At 36.0% G+C, this 22,286-nt stretch overlaps 4 protein-coding genes and 1 long non-coding RNA gene across 7 annotated transcripts; 3 read left to right on the forward strand and 2 right to left on the reverse strand.

Annotated features, from left to right (window-relative positions):
- Positions 1-226: 226 nt before the first annotated feature.
- On the forward strand, positions 227-4,895 carry NiPp1 (nuclear inhibitor of protein phosphatase 1). Of its 3 annotated transcripts, none has more exons than XM_046614254.2 (6): positions 227-469; positions 620-680; positions 968-1,121; positions 1,798-2,018; positions 2,291-2,494; positions 2,993-4,895. In XM_046614254.2, the coding sequence occupies exons 1-6, from the start codon at positions 441-443 to the stop codon at positions 3,365-3,367; spliced, it is 1,044 nt and encodes a 347-aa protein (XP_046470210.1). In that variant the 5' UTR covers positions 227-440; the 3' UTR covers positions 3,368-4,895. The 3 variants fall into 3 exon arrangements, with proteins under 3 accessions (XP_046470210.1, XP_046470212.1, XP_046470211.1); XM_046614255.2 differs by having other exon boundaries at positions 228-469; positions 607-680; XM_046614256.2 differs by lacking the exon at positions 620-680.
- grp (serine/threonine-protein kinase grp) lies at positions 4,116-11,777 on the reverse strand. The gene is made up of 8 exons (XM_046614246.1): positions 11,553-11,777; positions 11,223-11,349; positions 7,483-7,706; positions 6,501-6,821; positions 6,148-6,348; positions 5,048-5,295; positions 4,816-4,947; positions 4,116-4,648 (listed from the first exon to the last, which is right to left on the reverse strand). The coding sequence occupies exons 2-8, from the start codon at positions 11,282-11,284 to the stop codon at positions 4,418-4,420; spliced, it is 1,419 nt and encodes a 472-aa protein (XP_046470202.1). The 5' UTR covers positions 11,285-11,349; positions 11,553-11,777; the 3' UTR covers positions 4,116-4,417.
- A 970-nt stretch (positions 11,778-12,747) lies between these two features.
- Positions 12,748-13,681, forward strand: LOC124213210 (uncharacterized). Its single transcript, XR_006881838.2, has 2 exons — positions 12,748-12,811; positions 13,157-13,681. It is a non-coding gene; the product is annotated as an uncharacterized lncRNA (long non-coding RNA).
- Positions 13,682-14,433: 752 nt separating this feature from the next.
- On the reverse strand, positions 14,434-15,419 carry LOC124213208 (RNA-binding protein 7). Its single transcript, XM_046614257.2, has 2 exons — positions 15,189-15,419; positions 14,434-15,065 (listed from the first exon to the last, which is right to left on the reverse strand). The coding sequence occupies exons 1-2, from the start codon at positions 15,270-15,272 to the stop codon at positions 14,550-14,552; spliced, it is 600 nt and encodes a 199-aa protein (XP_046470213.1). The 5' UTR covers positions 15,273-15,419; the 3' UTR covers positions 14,434-14,549.
- Positions 15,420-19,301: 3,882 nt separating this feature from the next.
- RpS7 (ribosomal protein S7) lies at positions 19,302-21,237 on the forward strand. Its single transcript, XM_046610296.2, has 5 exons — positions 19,302-19,431; positions 20,154-20,324; positions 20,456-20,637; positions 20,782-20,932; positions 21,114-21,237. The coding sequence occupies exons 2-5, from the start codon at positions 20,154-20,156 to the stop codon at positions 21,189-21,191; spliced, it is 582 nt and encodes a 193-aa protein (XP_046466252.1). The 5' UTR covers positions 19,302-19,431; the 3' UTR covers positions 21,192-21,237.
- Positions 21,238-22,286: the final 1,049 nt, after the last annotated feature.

Here is a 22,286-nt window from a genome sequence, read left to right on the forward strand (position 1 = left end):
GGTACCTGCAACGTTTTTTAGGATTTTCTCGAAAACTGCATGGGAGCAAATAATAAAGAATAGAGAGCAATTAAAAGCAATTGGGGAGAAATTTTTTGGCATAAAATTTTTTAACACATTCGAAGGTCGCAGGCCAACTCTATATAGTACTAGAGTTCAGTGGTCGCTGCAGCTTGTAAGGACTCTACCCTTACCTACCGAGTATTTCGCCCTTTGAAGCTAGCTACTGATTAGTTGTTTTCTATTAATTCGTGTTCTTGCCGAGCTATTTTTAATGTCGACTTAAAAATCTGTAATCGACTCAGCCCTTGTTTGTTTCCCGAAATATTTTTGTCAGAAATTCGCTTTATCTCCTTTGAAATTAAGAATGGTTACTAAATTCGTAGGAAGACTGAGGTTATAGATGTTTTATTAAAAGTACGCAACCTAAATGACAGATAATGGCGAATCATTACGAAGTACCTAGCTGGTATGTTATTACGAGAAATTATTACATTATAGGAATTCATACAATAGTATCCGAATTACAAATGGTTTGAGCTAAAATATTTTTCATAACAAGCATCTTCCGACCCAAAACACCAGAATGACAAACATTGTAAACAGGTTATGTTTTCAGGGCTGGCAAACCTCCGGTTGGTTTGCATTTGGATGTATTAAAGGATGATAAATTAATCCAGGTAATATCCTTATTCGCCTACTAGAAGCATTTAGTGTTTCAGTAATTTACTTCTCAAGAAGTGTCGATTCTCACGTTTTTAAAGAAACCGGTAAACTCGAGAACTTTTTTGTTTATAAAAGCTTTCTTTGATTATTATACAAATATTAGTTCTTTTCGCAGCAGGATTTCTCTACTCTTGTGGTTTTAGCCACCATATTCACTATATCACTGACGAATAACGCCATTTGAGACTCTTAGAGCCACTGAGAAGTATATCACTCTATAAATGAATTAAACTCTTCCCAGAAATTGATGGTGGATGAAAAGAAGTGCTATTTATTCGGCCGCAACCAGCAAATGAACGACTTCTGCATTGATCACGCCTCGTGTTCCCGAGTTCATGCAGCATTAGTTTACCACAAGCATTTGAACAGAGCGTTTCTAGTAGATCTTGGTAGCAGTGAGTATCACATATGGTGTTAATTATGTCATGTATTGATAATTTCAGGAGTTCCATTGTCCAAATCAATAGTTGTTTTAAATTTTATCATGAGATAGTCGTGCATGGTGAATGTATTAACCTATTATATTCGTAAACTACAAAGGTTTCTTTAAAAAAGCGAAAATTGAAAATCCTGGAATTTCAGATAAAATCTTCAATATCAATGCTTCATTTAAAATAACTTCGAAACAGTTAAAAATCTAACAGGTTCAAATTCGCTCTATGATGGCCTTTCAGAAGATTATTGTTTTTTAGTAGTCAATTCAATATTGTAATTTTTTGATCACAATTAATATCTGCGCAATTTTGTAAAGTTAAATGTTTAGCGATGCCAACATGATTTAAAAAAAAGTATTTCTATGAGTTTGTGGAAATCCCAGAAAAATGTCCTAGTGAAATGAGCCATTCTAGAGTGAAAACGAACCTACTACACTTTTAATTAATTTGCAGCAATTTGAAACAAAGCATCGATATCCAAGCTTTCGTTTATAATTGTAGCATTTTCTGTTTGCATATCTAAAGAAATTACGACTGACTATCTCGTAATAAAATGAATGAAAAGTATATATTTTTGGTCAACCAACCACCTTCAGCTTTTACTTCATTAATTTGCCTTAACAATTTTCAATTGCAGCACATGGGACTTACATTGGAAATATGCGGCTAGATCCCAACAAACCGACTCAATTACCAATCGACAGTACTTTTCATTTTGGCGCATCCACAAGATACTACATTATTCGAGAGAGACCGCAATCTGGGGCAAGACCGATAATTGAAGAACTAGAAAAATCTTCCGAAGATAATGACGCCGGTGGCTTACTTGGGCTTCCGGAGACTGAAACTGAGCTTGATGTAAGATATGCCAAATAATAATCTTTAGTGAGTAGTGAACATGAAGTTTGTATTACTTCTACGTTTTTTAAGGTTATTGAAAAATTTTTTTGCTGTATAACTAACGCATTTTGAACTTTGGTTATATCATAACCAATTATCGTTCTACGTATTTATAGAATTATTTCAGAATCTTGACCGATACGGTATATAAAGATATGGTTCGTGAAATGCAGTTGAACTTTTGAATGTCATAACTAAGCATGCTTCTAATTCAAAATTTACTCCTACAGAATTTGACGGAATTTAATACAGCCCATAATAGACGCATCTCGATGTTGGGAATAACGGATGATGACGTTCATAAAGCGACGAGAAAGAGAAAAAAGAAGGGCATCACATTCAACGACGACGAGGAAGTTATTAATCCTGAAGATGTCGATCCATCTGTTGGTAGATTTCGGAATCTTGTACAAACGACTGTTGTTCCCAGTAAAGTAAGTCAATCTCCTTGGTATCACTTCCTAAGTTCCCAACGATCAATCAAAGATAAAAGGAGAAGAGAGACTTCCAAATTTCTCTTCACGTTAATATAAGCGTAAACACAGAGTATGGACTGTGCATATGGTGCTGAAATTGCGTTGTGCAAGTGCGAGGGAGATGGAGGTAGTTGCGGCTAATATCCATCTCTTTCTAACTAGGAATGTAGTGCTTGCACTGGATACCTTGCGCTTCAACAAAAAAGTTCCTTAAAAAATTCAGACTTTTTCTTGGCGAGTTGTGTTCTCGATTTTGTAATGCTTACCTACTATAAATGGAACTAATAGAATAAAATATTTGATAGTAGTAATTAGGGCTGCGCATTTAATCAGACTTCGATTAATGGAATCGTTCACCCTTTCAATTATTCTTTTTGTCGATTGACCAATCAAACAGCCTTTTCAGTTCATTGTCGTCGAGATTAATTAGTATTTGTTAATATTTTCTTCTTTTAGCGAATGCGCATGGAGGGTGGCCTTATATCATTATCGGAGGAAAATCATCACAATATGATGAAACATCTTCAGCCAAGTTCTGTTATGCCACAACTCTACCATGATTTACCTCCAGAACAGTTCTCTAACGCACATTCGTCGATGTCTAGTAACCCGTTTTCTACAGCACTGACATCACTGACTTCTCGCCTTGGTATAGCTTTACCAAACCCGGCTCCCGAGGTAGAAATGGCGCCGCACCAAATGCAAACAGAGGTGCCCCACATTCCAGATATATCAGGATCTTCGGAGCCACATTCATTAGAGCCTAAGAAAAAAAAGTACGCAAAGGAAGCTTGGCCCGGGAAAAAACCGATGCCTACTCTTTTGGTATAATTATAGACTTAACGGAATCCAGCTATCTCAGATCAGCGGTTATGAACGATCGATTCTCCTGTATCCGAAAGACCTTCTCAAAAGGATAAAGCAACTAATTTGGAATTAAATTTTTCTAGAACATGCACACGACTAAGTAATTCGCAATAATAAATCCGATTTTAAAATTCTTAATATAGAATTGCGAACTTTATAAATCTGGATACCTTTAAAGTACTGAAACTAATTGTCCAAATGAATTCTGCTGTCACCAATCTGGAATAGCTATCTTAAGAATACAGACTAAATTCGTGAACTATTTACCTGATGAGGTTTAATATATTTGCGTGGTATCGTCCAAGTTTTCAACAAAAATTTCCTATTCAAATATAAACCATGATTGTATCGTCGTCGGTGAAGTGAAATATGTAAATAAAGTAATAAGAGATAAATAATTGATCTGTCGACAATTTTAAGTTCCACTCGTCTTTAAACGGATTTAATAGAGTAATCAAATATAGCGTAATATTTCGTACTGAAATCTCCTTTGGACTTTTCGGAGGTAAACAATTGTTGAAATAATACGAATTTTCCTATTTCAGGTAAATATATTTTAAAAATTAATGAGAAGTATACATTTTGTGATATAATAGACGTGTGATGTAATTTGCGTTTATTCTGAAATTCAGTGTCAAGGAGCAAAGTATTGAATTCATAATAATATATCGAAGTAACAAGTGAAAGGTAAATTTGCAATCAGCGTCAGTCATCATTGTTCATCAGTATATTCATCAAAATGTTCAATACAAATTTTTCATATCTATTGTTAAGTGTATAAAGACAGTAAGAGGAACGATTGTCTCGTCTTTTATTCAATAAACCTCGTCAGAAATCAACTTTAATCCATTGCTATTCCATACAGCTGTTATGTAGATTTTCAATGTTACAAACGCAAGTTGAATTCTAGCTCCAAATAATCAAGAGTATAATATTAAAGATCAAATTTTAAATTCAGTAGAAAAATAGAATGTATATTATTGAATATTGTTAATATAAAATTACTTTGTCAATCTAGCATGATTGTGACACAATGTCGTGATTCGCAATAGCAATGGGCCACGAAACCGTACTTTTGGAAACAAAGTCTCCAAGATCAGTTTTGATCTTAACAAATCTTCGCTTGAACTCGATACCGCATCCTTTGGACAATCTAAAGTCTACGAGTATTTTCCCATCCATATCAACGATATTTGCTTTGAAAACAAGAGGCATTTTCCGTCTATCAACAGTTGCAACTGTGATCTGAAAGAAGATATTAGCAGAATTTCAATTATTTTGATGAAAAAAATTTCTTGTGATGCGATTTGTTAGAATTTGTAGGTAATCTATGATCAGTGTAACTTTTAACTTTTATCTCAAACTTGACTCAAGTTACCAAAAGGTTTATTTAGAGTAGTGCAATAACTTACAACACCAACTTCGCTGACTCGACACGTGTATCCCTCATTTTCCAAAACAGATAACAGCTTCTTTGCAAAGTTGTCACCGTCCATTTTTACGAAAAATCTAGTCATACGGCGTGCTAATTTTTGAAAGGTGTTCTGTCAGATAATAAAAAATTTCAATTAATTCAAGGATGGTTTTCAGAAATTATAGTTTTTCTATAACTTTAAAAATGAAACATTTTGTCGACTTTCTCACCTGACTTGCGCTCTGCGTATGTTGAGTGGTTTGTAATGGCGTGCATAGCAATAAATCCTCTACGTCTGTAGGCTGGGAAAAAGAAAATCCTGGCCTTTGTTCAAAGTTCATACAGTCCATCTTGTTTATTTCAATACCGGGCATCTCAGGTTGCGACAAACAGAATCTAGACACATCGTTGCCATTCGCTGAACACCGTCGCTTTGGTATATTTCCATCCACCACGTCACTTCCCACCAATTTCCCATCTGCAATCCCACAATCGATATGTAAATTCTTTTGAATTGTGTCATGCTCAAATTATTATCAATTTATTAACAATCAAAATGATGGTAATTTAATCTCTGTATCGATGATTTAGCGAATTAGTCAGAGTGTTTAGCTCTGGATTTGCAAGGAGGACAATTAGACGATCTTAGCTGTCGTCCTGACTTCGGTATTCTAGCTTTATGAAGTAGAAAAGTCATACAGCTAGATAACCAAAGACAGGACAACAGAAATTCGATTTTCTTCTTCTGAACTGTGCAGATCAACGTGATGGCGGATAATCCAAAGAATTGGTTGAGTAAGCCGATGTTCTTTGCTTTGGTAATCTAGCTTTATGATCTTTAATTGAAATCATACAGCTGTATCACCAAAGAAAAGGCAATAGCTATTTGAAATCTTCCTTCATGGTATCGCAACTCACTGAAAAAACAAACGATGATTCATGCCAGCTAAAAATATAACAGTCAGAGTCATTGCACAGGTGTCTTCGATCAGTTAATAATGTTTAAAAATATTAATAAGTCTAAATTAAATAAATAGTTGATTCCAGACATTGTGAGTTACTTACTTTGTGCACAACAGTCAACAATTAACAATGAGTAGCTCTATAGGCCGAAGTATAAAGTGTTCACATAGTTGGGTACCGAGTTGCTTTGAGTATAGACTATTTACTCAGAGTCACTCAGTACCTGACTGAGGAAACACCGGATTAGTTTTCCTGCTGCTTTCTTCAAATCCAGTCAATGTAAAGTCATACAAGTAATATTGTATTCAATTCACTTAAAAATAAACTTTTACAACTCGAACAACTAATGAATTACAGTCTTTCTCACCTTCGTGGTATTTAGCAAGCATCCAATGATGTTCCTTGATTTGTTTCAAAGTAAACCTTGTCGACGGTAAATGATTGAGAACTTTTTTGGCTAGCGAAAGTGAAGTATTGTCCAGTTTACTCCAAGGCGTGAGCGTAAGTTTTCCCTCCTTCCACGCTATATATTCAGGACACTCTGCCAAGGGCTGATCCCATGGCAGTTCTATATTTCATATACGGACGATTTAGAAACTAAGGAGTGTAAGTTAAGCATTAGAAATATGAATGATAAGAGAAAACCGGTGAGGGTATGGTTTAAAAAATTTTTTTCCTCTCCAAACTATCAAGTGCATTTTTCATAATTGGTAAATTTACCTCCGGCCAACATGGCGACAAGGATAATTCCGCAAGACCAGATATCCGCGGGTTCTGCATGATACGGCCGATCTAGTACTTCAGGAGCCATGTACGGCAAAGTTCCGCATCTCTTGTCCAAGCAGCGTTCTCTGCCATTCAATCTATACACCGTTGCCATACCAAAATCGGTTACTTTCAAATTGTCATTATCATCGAGAAGCAAGTTCTCTGGTTTCAGGTCTCTATGCGCCACACCTCTGCTGTGCAGGTATTCAACTGCAGATATTAATTGTTTGAAGTACTTCTGAGCTTCCCATATAGGCATTCCTATGTCCGGTTCTATATCAACAAAATTACAAATAGACAAAGAAAGTTTATGTGAAAATAACGAGACTGAAACATGAAGCTGAAGTTAGTAACATTATTGTAATGTCTAACGTTTCGGAAAATCGTTATTTCACAATTGCAGGAATGTTTGAAATCTAGAAAATCATAATAAGACAACACGTATTCATATTTTGAAAACTTAACTAATTTACAGTCACTATAAAATCGCGAAAGAATGATGTTTTGTCCCAATGTTTTGAATTAAAGTTACCAAGTTCAGCTTCATACTTTTCTATATCCATTGTCACAGAGTTCAAGAAAAACTTTTTGCATTAGTTTTTTCGAATATATGTTTCCTTTGTATGTTTCATGACTAGAATTTAAAATGGTGAATCGCTGTGCTGTGTTGAGTGTTGAAAAATTCTATTCCTTGATTTCAAAACTTCATTGCACTAATTTTTGACTTGCACGAATATGTTTCCCAAAGTCTAATGATATTACCCTAGATTTCTTTACAATTTTCAAGTTCTTTCCTGAAATCATCAACTTTACAAAAACTTACTTACAATCATCAACTTTATAAAAACAAAATGAAGTTCTCATTTTACAGTAAATTAGCTATAAAAAGCAGTTTGAAGAGTTTTGCATGTAAGTAACAGATATAATGTATTACCGATGCGGTCAAATAGTTCTCCTCCAGCTGCGTATTCTAAGAATATATATTCCATTGCAGGCTCGCTACGTTGTCCAAAGTAATGAATAATATGCGGATTTGATAACATTCGATGGATGGTAGTTTCCTTGCGAACATTCTGCCGAGCATCTGGGTGCTTTTCTAAGTCGATCATTTTCATCGCTACAGCTTCTCCCGACGCTCTGTTGATCACCAGTTTTACCCTACAAAGATCGGAAAGTAAAAACTTTGAACGTGAAATATTTTCCAAACGACATTACGAGAAACCATCGCAATACCGTACAAAACAACTTTAATAATCTGCAGAATCGTTTAGTGAAAAAAGATCAAGTTACGTGGTATTTTAAACACCCAATGAACTGAAATGGGTTCTTGAATCTCGTTCCACACATTTTGATGCAAATATAATTGAACAACTTTTGATTCTACATTGTGAATGAGTTTTCTTTCATTTTCAAGACAAAAGATGTTTTCAAGACGACATAGTTCATTGTATGAGTTTCTTTCTCACTGGTGTCGTTTCGCTCTTAGTTATTAACTGGGTTGAATTTCATTACCGTATAAAATTATCTGTAAAGAAAGTAACATCATCGCGCGGTTGAAATTTTGTGCTTTTTCTAGAATAAAATAAGCGCGATGCTGTGTTCATTGGCTATATACACTTTAAAATTTGGATTTTGCCACGAAAATTTCTGAATTTGTTACAGGTTTCATATAAAAATTGTACCAAATATGTTCATGTTTTGAGGCCGTATCGAGAAAAAAAAATTGAAAAAAAAAAAAAAAAATTTAAGTACAAACTGGGAATAATTGTTAATTTTTTATCACGATCTTGATATGCCAATTTTAATATTCATAATGCCGACTTTAAAATAAATGAATCAGAATCTTTTGTAATCCAGGCATATAAAGAATAATTTTTTAGATATTCAGAAGGAAATCAACAATTTGGAAGAATCTATTCTAATCAAATTATAAATCTAATCAAATCGATTCTAAACAAATAATTTTTACCTAAAGGACAGAACCTCAAGTTGACTTCATTTTTAGCACAATACAATCGAGTGGCATACAAAACTTAAAAAATATTTTATATCTTGAGTAAAATGAAAGCAAGAAAGAATATCATGAAACGTTTATTTGAGTCCATTTGAACTCTGCACTCTGGAATTCCCAACGACTCAGAGGAAACTGTTGAGAGATACGATTCACCGAAAAATTTATAATGGTCACATGACGTGTAACAGAAAATTGAGAATATGTGGAAAGTGTGAATCATGAGTATAATACCTTATAAATCGATTCTGGCGGCGCAAATAACTGATGTAGATTACAAATCAAAAGTTAAGAGAGGACGACCCATTTAAAAATATTTCCAGCATTGCAATTTACCAAATTATGGTACATACGAATTAAACAAGCTCTGTACTATGTAATAAAAATGAATCTAATGGATTTTGATTTACACAAGTCAAGATATCAACAATATGAAAAAGGATTCTTATAATTGGAATGTTCAAATGAGTAAACTCCCGTGTTTTTTCATTCAATTCTAATGTTTTGTGCTTATTTTGCTTGCAAACACGATTTCCGCGAATTGTGTAAAAAACAATTCAGAAATCTTCCATTTTGAATTGATTTCAGATGAATTCATAAAGAAGCTGAAGTTTGTAATGTTACTGTAACGAAACATCAGGAGATTTCATTGTTGTTCAATTTTAGAATGACTTTCAATGTGCTGGTTTTTTAAAATATTAATGCATTTTGTTTATTGTGCTTTACTGAATTTCAGGCAATCCTGAAGGTGTCAAGTAACGATTTTTCATAAACACGCATCGTTACAATAAATTTACGAACTTCAACTTCATAATTTACGGGGTTCCATGTTGATTTCAAAATAATTTCGTTGTGAATACGGGATTTGATGAGATTTCGTACAATTTCACATCATCGATTTTTTAAATAACTTTTTTACATGTCCATTATATTTCATTTTGAATCAATTTTATGACGGCTGGGAATGAATGTATCAGAATTCTAACGATTCCATATTTTGGTTTTTTATGTACATTACCTGTCTACATTTTGACTTTTCTATACTTTGATATTCTAAATTTTAAATTTCTATAAAATGGACTTTTGGTTTTATGAATATTTAATATTGTGACCCTCTTTTCTCTAATCTTTTTACATTTTCCCTCCACCCTGCATTTGCAAAAATACAATTTTTCATTCGTTATTTTCATATCTAATGCTTTTAGATTTAGGTTAACGTAGGTGTTACATGTAAATAAAATGAATTTCCACAGACGGATTAATTCGAGGATTAATTTCAAACACTGGTAATTAAATTTTCTATTCGTACTCCAAATCGAGATTCAATGGTTTCTCCAAGAATTGGTGATTTTTGTATATCAACTGGTATTTTAATTTTGATTCAAAACAAAGTTGCTACCCAAATTGTTTGTTCAGATATTGGAAACATACGTATATTCAAATATTTGTAAATTATGAAAATAATTTTACTCTTTAGTATCGTAGCTACGATACAAATAGAGATACGAAAAAAATACTTTATTCAAAAAAATATGATTTTTTTTTCATGGAAATTTCTTTTCCAATGTATTCTATTTTAATTATTGCTTACCTTAAAAAGTTTGCAATCATAATTTACGATCCATTTCATAATTATAAAGAATTATTAGTTGCATCGTTACGAACATACCAATTTTGTGTCCGTAAAGAAACTTATCAGCAATGGTGGGAGACAATGAATATGTGAGGCTGAAGTAAAGAAAGAGAGAAAAAACATCTGTGACCTTAAACTTGTCTTTGATCTCGATATTAGTTGCTCATATCCAAAATACAAACTCTCTATTTAAAATTAGATGTTACTTACAAAATCTCAACAAAAAAACACAATCCAAAACTCGATTCATATCAACATCATTTTTCCCTCTTGTAGCACTCAAACTTTTAAATAAAACATCTGTTTGCATTTCTCAGATATTCACATGGAATGATTAAAACACCACACTGTATAAAACTCTTAAAAAGATTCCATACATTCCAGTAAGTCATTATTGCGAGTGCAGGCCTCGTGCGTATTGTGATGACGAAGATCTGGGTGTGAATCGAATCATTTGAAAGCAATTTTAAGAAATATTCATATAGTTTTGAAGGATCTTGATGCAATATCGAAGTCATTTTTTTTTATATGATTTCATATGATTTTAGCAAATTTTAAAGTGGTTTCATGGTAATTCTTAAGAGATTTTCTTATCAAATTCAATCATTTAAGTCAATTTCAGATGACTTCAATCGATTTCGTTCGAGTTCAATTGATCTAAGTTTCAGAAAAATATCAGAGATTGATCACTTCAAATGTGATAATTATAAAACTTTTCCTCGAATCGTTGGTATATCTTGGCTTGTGGTACTTGAATGTACTCAAATCATTTCTATCAGGTTGTAGGGATGATGTTTTATCCGTGTTTATCATCATGGGCCAAATAATACTGGAGATGTTTAGAATGGTTTTGTCTCCCGTCTCGGTTTTAATTACAATGATGCCCGATTCATCCTTTAAATATGTGAGATCTGTTTCAAACGCTAAACGCAATGTGATTTCTAACAGATGAAAGAGGCGGGATGTAACAGAGAGTGAAAATAAAAGCGTAAGCAGTGATTAACGAGGAAAAATAATTATGAATACTCACTCGCCGTAGGCCCCCTCCCCCAGAGTGTGACCTAAAGTCCAACCTTCCACGAAGTCCGACATCGGGATTCTCGCATTCCTCTTTCTTCGTTACAGACAAAGAATCAATATCGTTCTCATGTCCGATCCTGCCGAATGAAATTTCTTTGTGATCGCTGTTGTCGAACGAACGACGAGGGCACTCTTTGATGGATAATAATCGCTAAGAGGTGCCGCTGATGCCGATAAAAAGGGACCAACTATTACGAAAAGTTCACTTCAAGCTTCTAAATTGTGACAGAAACTAGGGAAACACGTGGTACTTAAGGGTGATAAAATAAACAGGGTAAACCGTTAGTGAGTCGATCTTCGAGCCGAATTTTACATTCCCGTTGTTACAGGTGATTATGGTGTTAGCGGCAGTTAAACAGCGCTATGAGTTTGTGAACGTATCATATTTTAACACCAATAGCAAGGAAATCGATTGCAAAACGGCGAATCCATTGCTCCTTTTACGAGGAAGGGAAGCATAGAACAGAAACTGATCGTAGAAAGTTTAATATGGCTGCTGGACCGATGTCTCCCTGCTTCTGTCAATCGATTTAAAACAGAGCCGCGATCGGCTGCTAAGCGAACTTGCGAATATCGAAGCCATTAAGCTACGTCCTATTATAGAGTGTCAACTTCAAGAAATATTTCTTGTTGGTGCGAAAAATATAGTGACCAGGATGGCTGGTAGTTGCTCTAGTTACTCTAATAACTAGGAACCTCAGTGTAGGAAAGATCGGTTACTGATCGAAGACTTCCGAAATTAGCTCCCAGTGCTGTTACGCACCTTTTATCTCTTTTGCGCTGCCGAGTTCGTGAGTAGCTCTGACTCTGTCCTAGGGATTTCTTAACGCAGCCGGCTAGTTTCGGAACGCACTCTATTATATATTTTTCTGACTGTATTATTCTTTCCACGCACTTTATAAGAACATATGTATTTATTTCGATTTGTGATTTACGGAAATTTTTTACCGTACTATCCATAGTCTTATATTGTCGAATTCCTTCATATCATCTGTGTAATTTGGATATTTTTTCCACATATTATTTCATACCTTCCACAAAGCCGATCCTGGCGAAGCATGTATGAATCATGCATTTTCTGCGGCAGGCACCTGCTAGAAGGTAGCATACGTGGTCTTTTTACAATGCGGAAACAGACAGGTAGTTGCGTGCCGGCAGGGTCATGCATGCGCACATGTGACGGTCAAATCACGAACTTGCGACAGAATGCTACCTGGGTATTACTATAAATAAACTACCTCTATCGATAAAAACGCTACCGAATCGCCAACATGGCTTATCACGGCCCCAGGCTCACTTACCCGCAGAGTGCTGGTTACAAAAATGTGCCCAGAGTACACTTGAGGACAATGCACCTGAGACGGCTAATTTTTTACACTAGACAATTATGTTGGCAACACAGAAACCTACAGCATCATAGTCGGCCAAGCGCGATACAAACTCAATCTCAATTAACATAACATAACCCATGACCGTAGAATCTAACGAGAATACCACCAGAGATTGATACCACCCACTACGCAACACTGAATTTTGAAGGTTATGTAGCACCCCGTTTTTTCCTATATCAAGTAAACAAATGAACGGAAAGGGTTCGAATTTCGCCGATGCAAAACTCTTTCGTAGTGAAACTCAGGAAACTTACTTATATCATGAAAATCGTCGAAAAACGTATTTTTTTGACATGCATTATTATTTCCACATTTCCCGCATTTCAAGGACCAAAAAGTACATGGTCGAGATACTTTGCGCCATCCTGGAAGGAAGCTCTCCCCAGTCATTCGAACTTGAATTCATATTCACGGGATACCCCTGAACATTTTCCAACAAGAAAAGATCAATTCTGTAGAAGGTTGCATTATGAACCTATTTTATCTGTTCTAGCTCTTGGAATAAATTTGCACGGATTTACTGCTCTTCATCGTCGTCTGGCAGGGTGTTCGGGATAAGATTTTGGTCTACCCGTTTCGACATAGAATTTGGATGACTTTCTATAAATATTAATTTTTATTTCAGCCCTTGTGGTATCATGTAAGTTGGACACATTTTCGCGTATCTTTATTCCTGTCTGCCACCATTTTGTCAGTACCGAAACGGTTTGCTATTTTTACTATTCAACTTACAATTAGAAAATCATCCCCTGCTGCCACACCAAAAACTAGCGCTTATAAAATGCTGTTTTTCAATTGATTTTGTTTAATTCTCTGTGCCCATCCCGTCGCGCACTCCAGTACTGGAGGCCAGGCAGATTTTCGAATGAATTATCAGTGATATTAAAAGAGTATGGTAAGACGGAAATATTATTTATGAAGTGACGTAAGTAAAATGGTCCCCAGCTCTTAGTCTAATATAGCGTCAAACGTTGGTAAGTCCCTGAAATATTAACAATATGACAATTCGTTTACATGTCGCGTCTGTCCGAGAAAATGAACTGAAAGTGTTGGGATTGAAGCACTCAGTCATATTCATACATTAATTAATGTTTATCACGTGAGGTCTTTAGCCATTTATCTGTGCAGTTAGCACACGTGTCTTACTTTTTAATAAATCATGTCTTCAGTCAATGCACACTGTGAGGAGCCCAAATGAACCTGATAAAATGTGGTAGTGCAAATTACTATAAGGAAAATTTTGTTTTACCAATTATTCTAAAAAATGAAATTTCATTTTAAACATTTCACTCCTGTGTGGCTTTTTAGAAATATTTCAATTTCATCAGAAAACAGATCACACCTGAGATACATTAACGTATCATTCGTCACAACTTGATCTTTTTCAAAATTCAAAATAATTGTAGATTATTTATACGATAATCTTTTGAAATCCTAGAATACATGTATAAACAATCTGGGTACGTGCATCAATCTTGCTGAGAAAGCGAATGACTTTAAATATTCTTAAATTATTGTTCAATTACCTTGATACATGGATGTACTAAATGTGAATATCTAATGCAGAGATCATGAACACCAAAAACTGCTGCGACATTGCTAGGCCCAAAATTTAAATCTATCTGCATGTATATTTATTATTACAAAAACAAAATTAAAATTAAAGATCTGCTCAATGAACCCAACTGCCTTTTTCTGCTGAATTTCTCCCAAGATGTTTGATGTCTACTCTGAACAAGATATGGCTTTCTATTATTAAAAATCGAGAAATTGTATTTGTAGCACTCATATCATGAATGCCATTCTTTTTAAAATACATACATTACAAAACTAAGCATAGATATATCTGTAGATTTTGATCACACATTTGGACCGAGAGTTTGTTATTATTTCCGATAGTGCCGTCTACTATTTCTGTGATCAGAATTTCGCGAGTAATCATTGGACCGATGTGACGAATGTCTTTCCCTGCGATCATGTCTAACTTTGTAACCATTATGTTCTCTACTGCGTTCGCACTGCTGATAAGGATGCAACGTCTGTTGGGATCGATTTTCTGGATATGCCCAAGGATTTAATTGACTCTGATACATGAGCATTTCTGGCCCAACGCACAGTCCGTGCATCAAGTTACCAATTATCATTTTGTTCTGCAATTGAAGCACATTGTGCAAGTCTTGGCTGACTTCCTGTTTCCTCAATCCGCTGTTAGGGTGTAATTGTACCGGTATTTCTATATTGTTTCGAGTTTTCATACTCAGTGTTCTGTCGAACAGAGCTGTACCTTCAAATAGGTCAAGTACATATGGTACAGAAACAGCATGTTTAAATGTGATAAAACCGTAGGTTCGTTGTTTTCCGTCTTTGTCCTTAGGTATCGAAACCCTCTGAACTGGCCCACCCTGAAAATAATGAGAATAATTTATGCGTCAGGCGCGCAAAATGCTGCGAAAGGTGGATGAATTGTTATACTACTCATGAAACTGTGCCACTTTGGTTATACAGGAAAGGTTGCCATCTCTTACTTGCAGGAACAACTCGTAAAGTATGTCTTCGGTAACTTTATCGCTTAAATTACCGCACCAAACAGTGCGTTGGTCCTCATCCATTATGACAGGGAATTCACCTCCTATACTATTCTCGAATTTCGTAAGAAATTATTGATGCGATTTGTCGAAAATAATATTGATCAAATGACAGCATTACTATACACAAAAAATGGCGTACGACGTAAGCGTGCCGAAAATTGTCAGAACTGGTACCTTCGATCGGAATCATCGGAGCACTCTGTTATTGGCTGGCAGGACTGTCCATGAAGGCCAAAATATAGGGTGCGGTCCACATTAGCTCCCAGTATTGTCAACAATCTTTTATCTCTTTTGCGCTGCCGAGTACTTTGGTAGCTTTGCCTCTATTCTAGAGAGTTTTCAGCGTTGCCAGCTAGTTTCGGAACGCACCCATAGATAAGTTGTGCCCACGGAGTGGTAGGAAGGAGACAACACTCTGCGATAAAACTTGTCCCCGGTTTTGAGGTAACGTAAGAGGAATTGTCTAAATGCGATTTGAGCGCCTCTTACGGAAAAAAATGAAATTTTCGCTATAAAATGTGAAAAAAAAGGCCGGCAATCGTAACCTATAAGCCTCTGTTTTATAAACATACTCCGTAAATTCGTAAAATACGCATCTGAAGTGATTAAAAAATAGTAACAACCGAGTGATTGCTTTTCTAATCTCAACCGACATTAAATCCGAGGAAAAGATTTGCAAACGGCGAATCGTAAGATCATATGGGGAAGGGGGTGAGTGCGCTATACGGGCTTACACCGGAAGAGGCGCTTAAATCGCACCTTGACAATTCTTCTTACGTTGCCCCAAAAACTGGGCCAGCTTTTGAGCCAAGTGCTGCTCGAGTGTTGTCTCCTTCCTACTACTCCGTGGTTGTGCCCTATATTGCCTAGTCTACATATACGCTTTAAGCACGGTCTTATAGACAGGCCTTGGCACTCCAAGCCCCTTCCTATACAACGCAGCGTGACAGTCTTGAAGCCTGTGTTTCTCAATTTGTGCACCACAGACCGGAGCGCTGCAATCTCCGAGGCCGGTTTATGCGTACTAAGGCCGTGTTCGAAAATTGACCGACAGTACCGTCAGCAATCTTTTATCTCATTTGCGCTGCCGAGTTCATGGACAGCTCTGTCTCTGTCCTAGGGAATTTTCAGTACTGGCAGTCAATTTACGAACACGACCTAAGTAGGCTTCTCCCTCACTAGCGCTAGCGGCGAAAATTTACAACATCGGCTTCATTTTCGAGCACGGTTTTACAGCCGGAGTGCCTAGACCTGTCTATAAGACCGTGGCTTTAAGTGAGGGCATGGACTTATGGACGGAGCCTCATCCAGCGGGCTGAAGCAAAAGACGGAAGGGGAATCAGCGCCGTCAGCCACATTGATGAGCTAAATAGATATTGATATACATATACAGCTCAATAGATATACATATGAATACCACGGATATATATAAGCGTTTACGGCTTGCACTTTGACGGATCGTTGTTATTGTATAGGTTAGGTCAGAAGGTAGCCAATAATTTTCCACAGCGATATTTTTAATTAAATAGTGAGTGAGAATAATATACAACATACCTCATTGTGTACTTACCTGCATGGTTTCTTACACAAAAAGAATTGAAGCTGTGTTCGTACATGCCTATACAGTTCAAGAAAATAGTTAATGGGAACGGTCTGGGGATCGATTGTGTAATTTCACTTTTCACATTTCCCTCCATCCAAGCATTTTGATTGGTTGAATAAACTTTGGGAACCAATCAGAATGTTCAGATGGTGAGAAATGTGAAAAGTGAAATTACACAGTCGATCCCTTGTCCACAAAACTAATACTGCCTAAAGTGAATCGTGCAAACGTGGCGCCTGAAAATTTAGTTCATCAATATGGCCGACGTGCTACCACATGTACTCTCCCCAAGATTCATGCCCCTCGCCGACAAGCCTAGCTTGCGCTCCGTCCATAAGTCCGTGTGTGGGGGCTTAAGGTGCACCTCCATTAAAGTTGATGTGTAACCGAGCTTATGTGAACTTTAAGCGCCTCCTCCCACTTAAAGATTTTCTGAATCCGACTTTAAGCTCAATTTTCGGCGAGAAGTAGTGCCAACCGTACTGACATGACAGATATAGGTATTGAAATCTCGCGTGGTATGAACTAGTTCTTTGTTCTTTGTTTTTTTCTTCGGTCGGCATTTTGCCGTAACCAAGTTTGGTACATATTTATTAGTTGAACAATTATTGATATGAAAATATAATCCATGTTGAAGTATCACCAGGGTTTGCACCAAACAAAATGCGTTTCGAATTACAGATAAGAGATATGTTGATAACAAGCTATTCAAAAAATAGAAAATATAAAATAGATAGGTGATTCAATCAATGAATAAAATTACGGAGAACATTGCATTATATTGCTTCATATATTGTATTACTAAGGTTATAAACACTAACCGACAACTCTTAAGTTCTTCTCGTTACTCCGTTTGATGGCTACAAGGCTTTTTAACCTTCAAGTGCCACACAGTTCTCATTTTGAACCCAACACAGTTGCAGACTTACCAACTCGAAATAAATTTTTGTCATTCAAGTACTTACTTTATCCAAAACAGACTTGAACATAGGTTTCTCTCTGCTTTAAAGACGTGTTGACACGATGCTAGAAATCAGTCCGAGTTCTCGGATACAGGTTTAGTAACTTAAATTTCAACATCATTTTGCGCTCGGAGGAAACCAGACAGCGCTGCGGGCGAAAACGTGAAGTTGAATGGTAATTATTTACATGCTACCAACAGTGCAGGATCCTAAATAGATAAAGCGATTGAATCATAACCTCTATTGTGCTCGAAAAGGTAACTCGAACGTTTTCTGTTTAATATTGTAATTTCCCATTCCTATATATTGGTTAATGCATTTCTATTATTTCTATTTATTTTTGGAATTTTCATGTGGATCCAGATACTGTATCATATGAAATGACGGATAAGAAAAAAAATTTTAAAAAGTGCCTGCTATTGCTTTAATAGTTGATATGTTTTCACTTTTATATTCGATATTTACCTTTGAAATGCACACATCCGTGATGCAAACTTTGCAATCATCTGCAATTGACTGCCTGAATTAGAACAGGAGTGAATGCCGCAGCTAGTACGGAATAATGGGACGCGATCCATTTTTTCATCCGCGTTATCGATCCACGATTTATGTCCGAGTTTGCTGTATACACGATATGAGTTCTGGTAACTTTTTCTCGGTCCGAGAAATCGGTCCGATTTCTAGCACTGTGTCAACACGTCTTAAAACCCCCACTTAAAGTGTATGTGTGACCATGCAAGAGCAGTAAACACAAGACATTTTGGGTATGTTCCGATATACACTGCGAGCACTGTTCAGTGCTCTTACTGGGGAGAAATTCGTTCCGTTATAGACGGACAGTATACAGTCGCAGTATCCTAGGGAAATATATGACGTCATAAATCGTCGCCATTTTTCTACTGTGAACACTGGTGCTTTCGAGGTAAGGTGCTCTCAGTGCTTTGATCACGTGATCAACAGCGTTCAGAAATTTAACAGCTTCCACTATTGATAATTATTATTATTGAATATTGTCATTTAAAAATATCGGCCGTTAAAAACAAAAATGGAAAATTTGAATAAATTATGTTTATTGCAATGTGAAACAAATATTATGTATGAAATGAAAGTAACGCCAAAAAATGTCGATCACAGTATACTGTACTGCGTTCCGTTTTAAGCAGTAACCAGTATAGCTAACTATACAGGAACGGCTTCGCAGTATACTAAATTGACGACACACCTTACAGTGCTCGCAGTGTATATCGGAACATACCCTTTATGAACAGTGCTGCTGCTGCGTCAAATCACTAGACAGATGTTATCAACATCTAGTAAGTTACTAAACTGCTGCCGCCTTTTTCTGCACATGAAATGCCACCTTAAGACTCATCTGAAATCCTCACTTCGGTCTCTCATCACTATCTGCATCGTTGTTGCACTATCGAATTGGATAGTTCTGTTTCACTGCTAGGGAATTTTGAGGTACAGTATACTGGTGCCAAATTTAAGAACACACCCAGAATTGAAAACCCGAGGAAAGTGCAGTGGTGACTAGATCCAAAAAATAAACATCACAAATGATCAACTTTAGGTTCGTGCTGGTCTCTTTCACGCGAACTGCGAGCACAGCAAGGTACGAAGAGTGTTTAATTGTGACTTTAGGTTATTATAAGGTGATATTTAGGAAATTTAAAAATGTGACTTGTTCAACGTTGACTGACGTTAACTTTACTCTAACAGTGTCTTATTTATGACGGATGCCTCGACCGTGAAGTGATACAGACGGATTCCGTCCGCTAAAATATTTCCAAAATGTGTGAATCTCCCGGGTACAACTAGTTGCAACATGTTCTATTGTATTATGTTTTATCGTTTCCATTCGGTCAAAAGTTGATATTCCATCAGCAGATTCCTGTAGACTGGTTACAATAGCTCTATATTTACCATCAATCTCTCGTAAATATCGTAAACAATTTTCTAACCTGAACGGATCCCGTAAATATTAACGTGGAGCAGAATCTCCCTCACTTGACACTTCGGTTTAGATCTCCTCAAATAAACAACAGAACCAAATTCCAGTAACATTGACTATGCTCTATAGGCTTGAATTTTAAATGTATTAATAAGCTCTGGTTTCAAATTTCAGTCTGTCTACATGACAACAAAGTTAACTTATAACTTGAAGTAACCTCTGTATGTAGATACTGCATCTATGTATGTTTTATCTAATAGATTACTCTCAAGTCGAGTATCTGACTACTAATAGAGTTGTAGGAAAAATGAGTCAAATTATTACAGAGTTATTTGATTACGGTCAAACAATTTGAGCTCATTTCTGTCATATCTTGTTTTCAGATGTTTACGGCTAGCGCCAAAATAATGAAGAGCGGGGGCGCTGAGGCTGACCCGTTCGAAACTAGCATCTCACAAGCCCTTTTTGAGCTGGAGATGAATAGTGACCTTAAGTCCCAACTGCGCGAACTTTACATCACCAAGGCAAGGGAAATAGAAACTAACAACAAGAAGGTACAGTTAATGTTGATTTATGATGAGCCCTATTTGTATCCATATCTTAGATTTATAATGTGGTCAGATTATTCTGCATATCAGAAGTGTTACAGCTGTCATAAAATTGGCAATTTCTGTTCGTTTTACAGTCAATCATTATCTATGTACCGATGCCGAAGTTGAAGGCTTTCCAAAAGATACAGACACGTCTAGTACGCGAATTGGAAAAGAAGTTTTCTGGAAAGCATGTCATGTTTGTTGGCGAGAGGAAGATCCTTCCCAAACCAACAAGAAAGACTCGTACCAAGAACAAGCAGAAGCGTCCTAGAAGGTATATCTAGCATGACTATTTGGCCACTTGTAATTGTCAATAAGAACACTTGCAATTCTAGCACAACTTCACCATGGCTGTTAAATGTCTTATCTTTCAATCTCTTTTCACCATTCTTCATAATTTACCGTTTGTTTGTCTTAGCCGAACTCTTACGGCAGTTTATGACTCTCTCTTGGAGGATTTGGTGTTCCCTGCTGAAATTGTAGGCAAACGTATTCGCGTCAAGCTGGATGGCTCGCAGCTCATCAAAGTTCATCTAGACAAGAATGAACAGACAAATATTGAGCATAAGGTATTGAAATTTGAGAATCTCATTTTAACTGATTACGTAAATTTTTAACAATTTTTCCCAAATGGTCTCGAGTTTATGATTTCAACTAGAATAACTTGCTGACTTAATTTATTTACTTTTATAAACTAATCTGTAATATAGATTTTTACTTACTCTTTTTCTTATCAATTAAAATTCACAGGTGGATACTTTTGCTTCGGTCTACAAGAAACTTACGGGTCGTGACGTAACGTTTGAATTTCCTGAACCCTACTTGTAATAAGTTACAAATTGTCACTCCAATAAAAACAAAGAAAATTTACAAAGTCTTTTTGATATTAACCATAGAATTTTTCCTTATAACCATTAGGAACAACTTGGGTAATATTAGCCCATCATAAAACGTGAGCTAACAGCTGATAAACTGGGTTCATACTGCATTTTGGAAATTTATATTTCGAAAACCAGTTGTTCAATTCGATTGGTTTTCTGTTTATTCAAAAGTATCTGTATTGAGCTTCATCTGCGTATTTTCTCATTAGAATTCAATAATATGGAGCATTGTTACTGACAGCGTCAACTATTTCGCTTGGTGGCATGTTTTGCAATGCCTACGATATCTTAAAAATGGCTGGATTTACATTTTGTTTAACAAAATGGCAATTGTTTGACGTTATTCAGGGTGTCCAGCAACTGGGAATTTCAAAGTGCCCTTGAAAATATGGGAGTTGTACTTGAAATTCCCAAAGAAATCGGGAATTCGCGTTGAAATTCGCGTTTCTACATTCACTTGCTGAAAAACGAATTTTTAAAAATAAATAGTCACGATGTCGTATTTTCATGAACGTGAAAATAAATTTCATAGAATTTTTTAAATACGTAGAAAGTCGAAACAACAATGTCAGCATGTAGAAAGGTAGAGTATAGAGAGCTATAATATAAAATTGTCACAGCGAATAAGAATACAACAGTATTGTGACGGTTCTATATTATGATTTTCTATTCTTTACCTTTCGTTCTGACTGTTCTGTATTATGGCGTTCTACATTCTGAAATTCTATGAAATAAAAATAAATAAAACTTTCGCGTGTTTGAAAATTCGATATTGTATCCCTTTTATTTTCTGATTTTTCTCCATTTTTGACTCCACCCAAATTCATTAGTTCTACACGTCGTCGAATATGACTGTGTTCAATGTTGATTACATCGTAATGACGCACAAACGCCTTAGAAATCATTATATACGAATATACAGAAGTTTTGAAAAAATTAACCGCGAATACACGGTATTTTTGAATTTTGATATCGCTGGGCACCCTGTTATTGTCGATAACAATGCTTCTACTTGACTAGAGTGAAAATCAAAAGAATGCGA

Source organism: Neodiprion pinetum, chromosome 2, assembly GCF_021155775.2.
Source record: "Neodiprion pinetum isolate iyNeoPine1 chromosome 2, iyNeoPine1.2, whole genome shotgun sequence".
Lineage (NCBI taxonomy): Eukaryota > Metazoa > Arthropoda > Insecta > Hymenoptera > Diprionidae > Neodiprion > Neodiprion pinetum.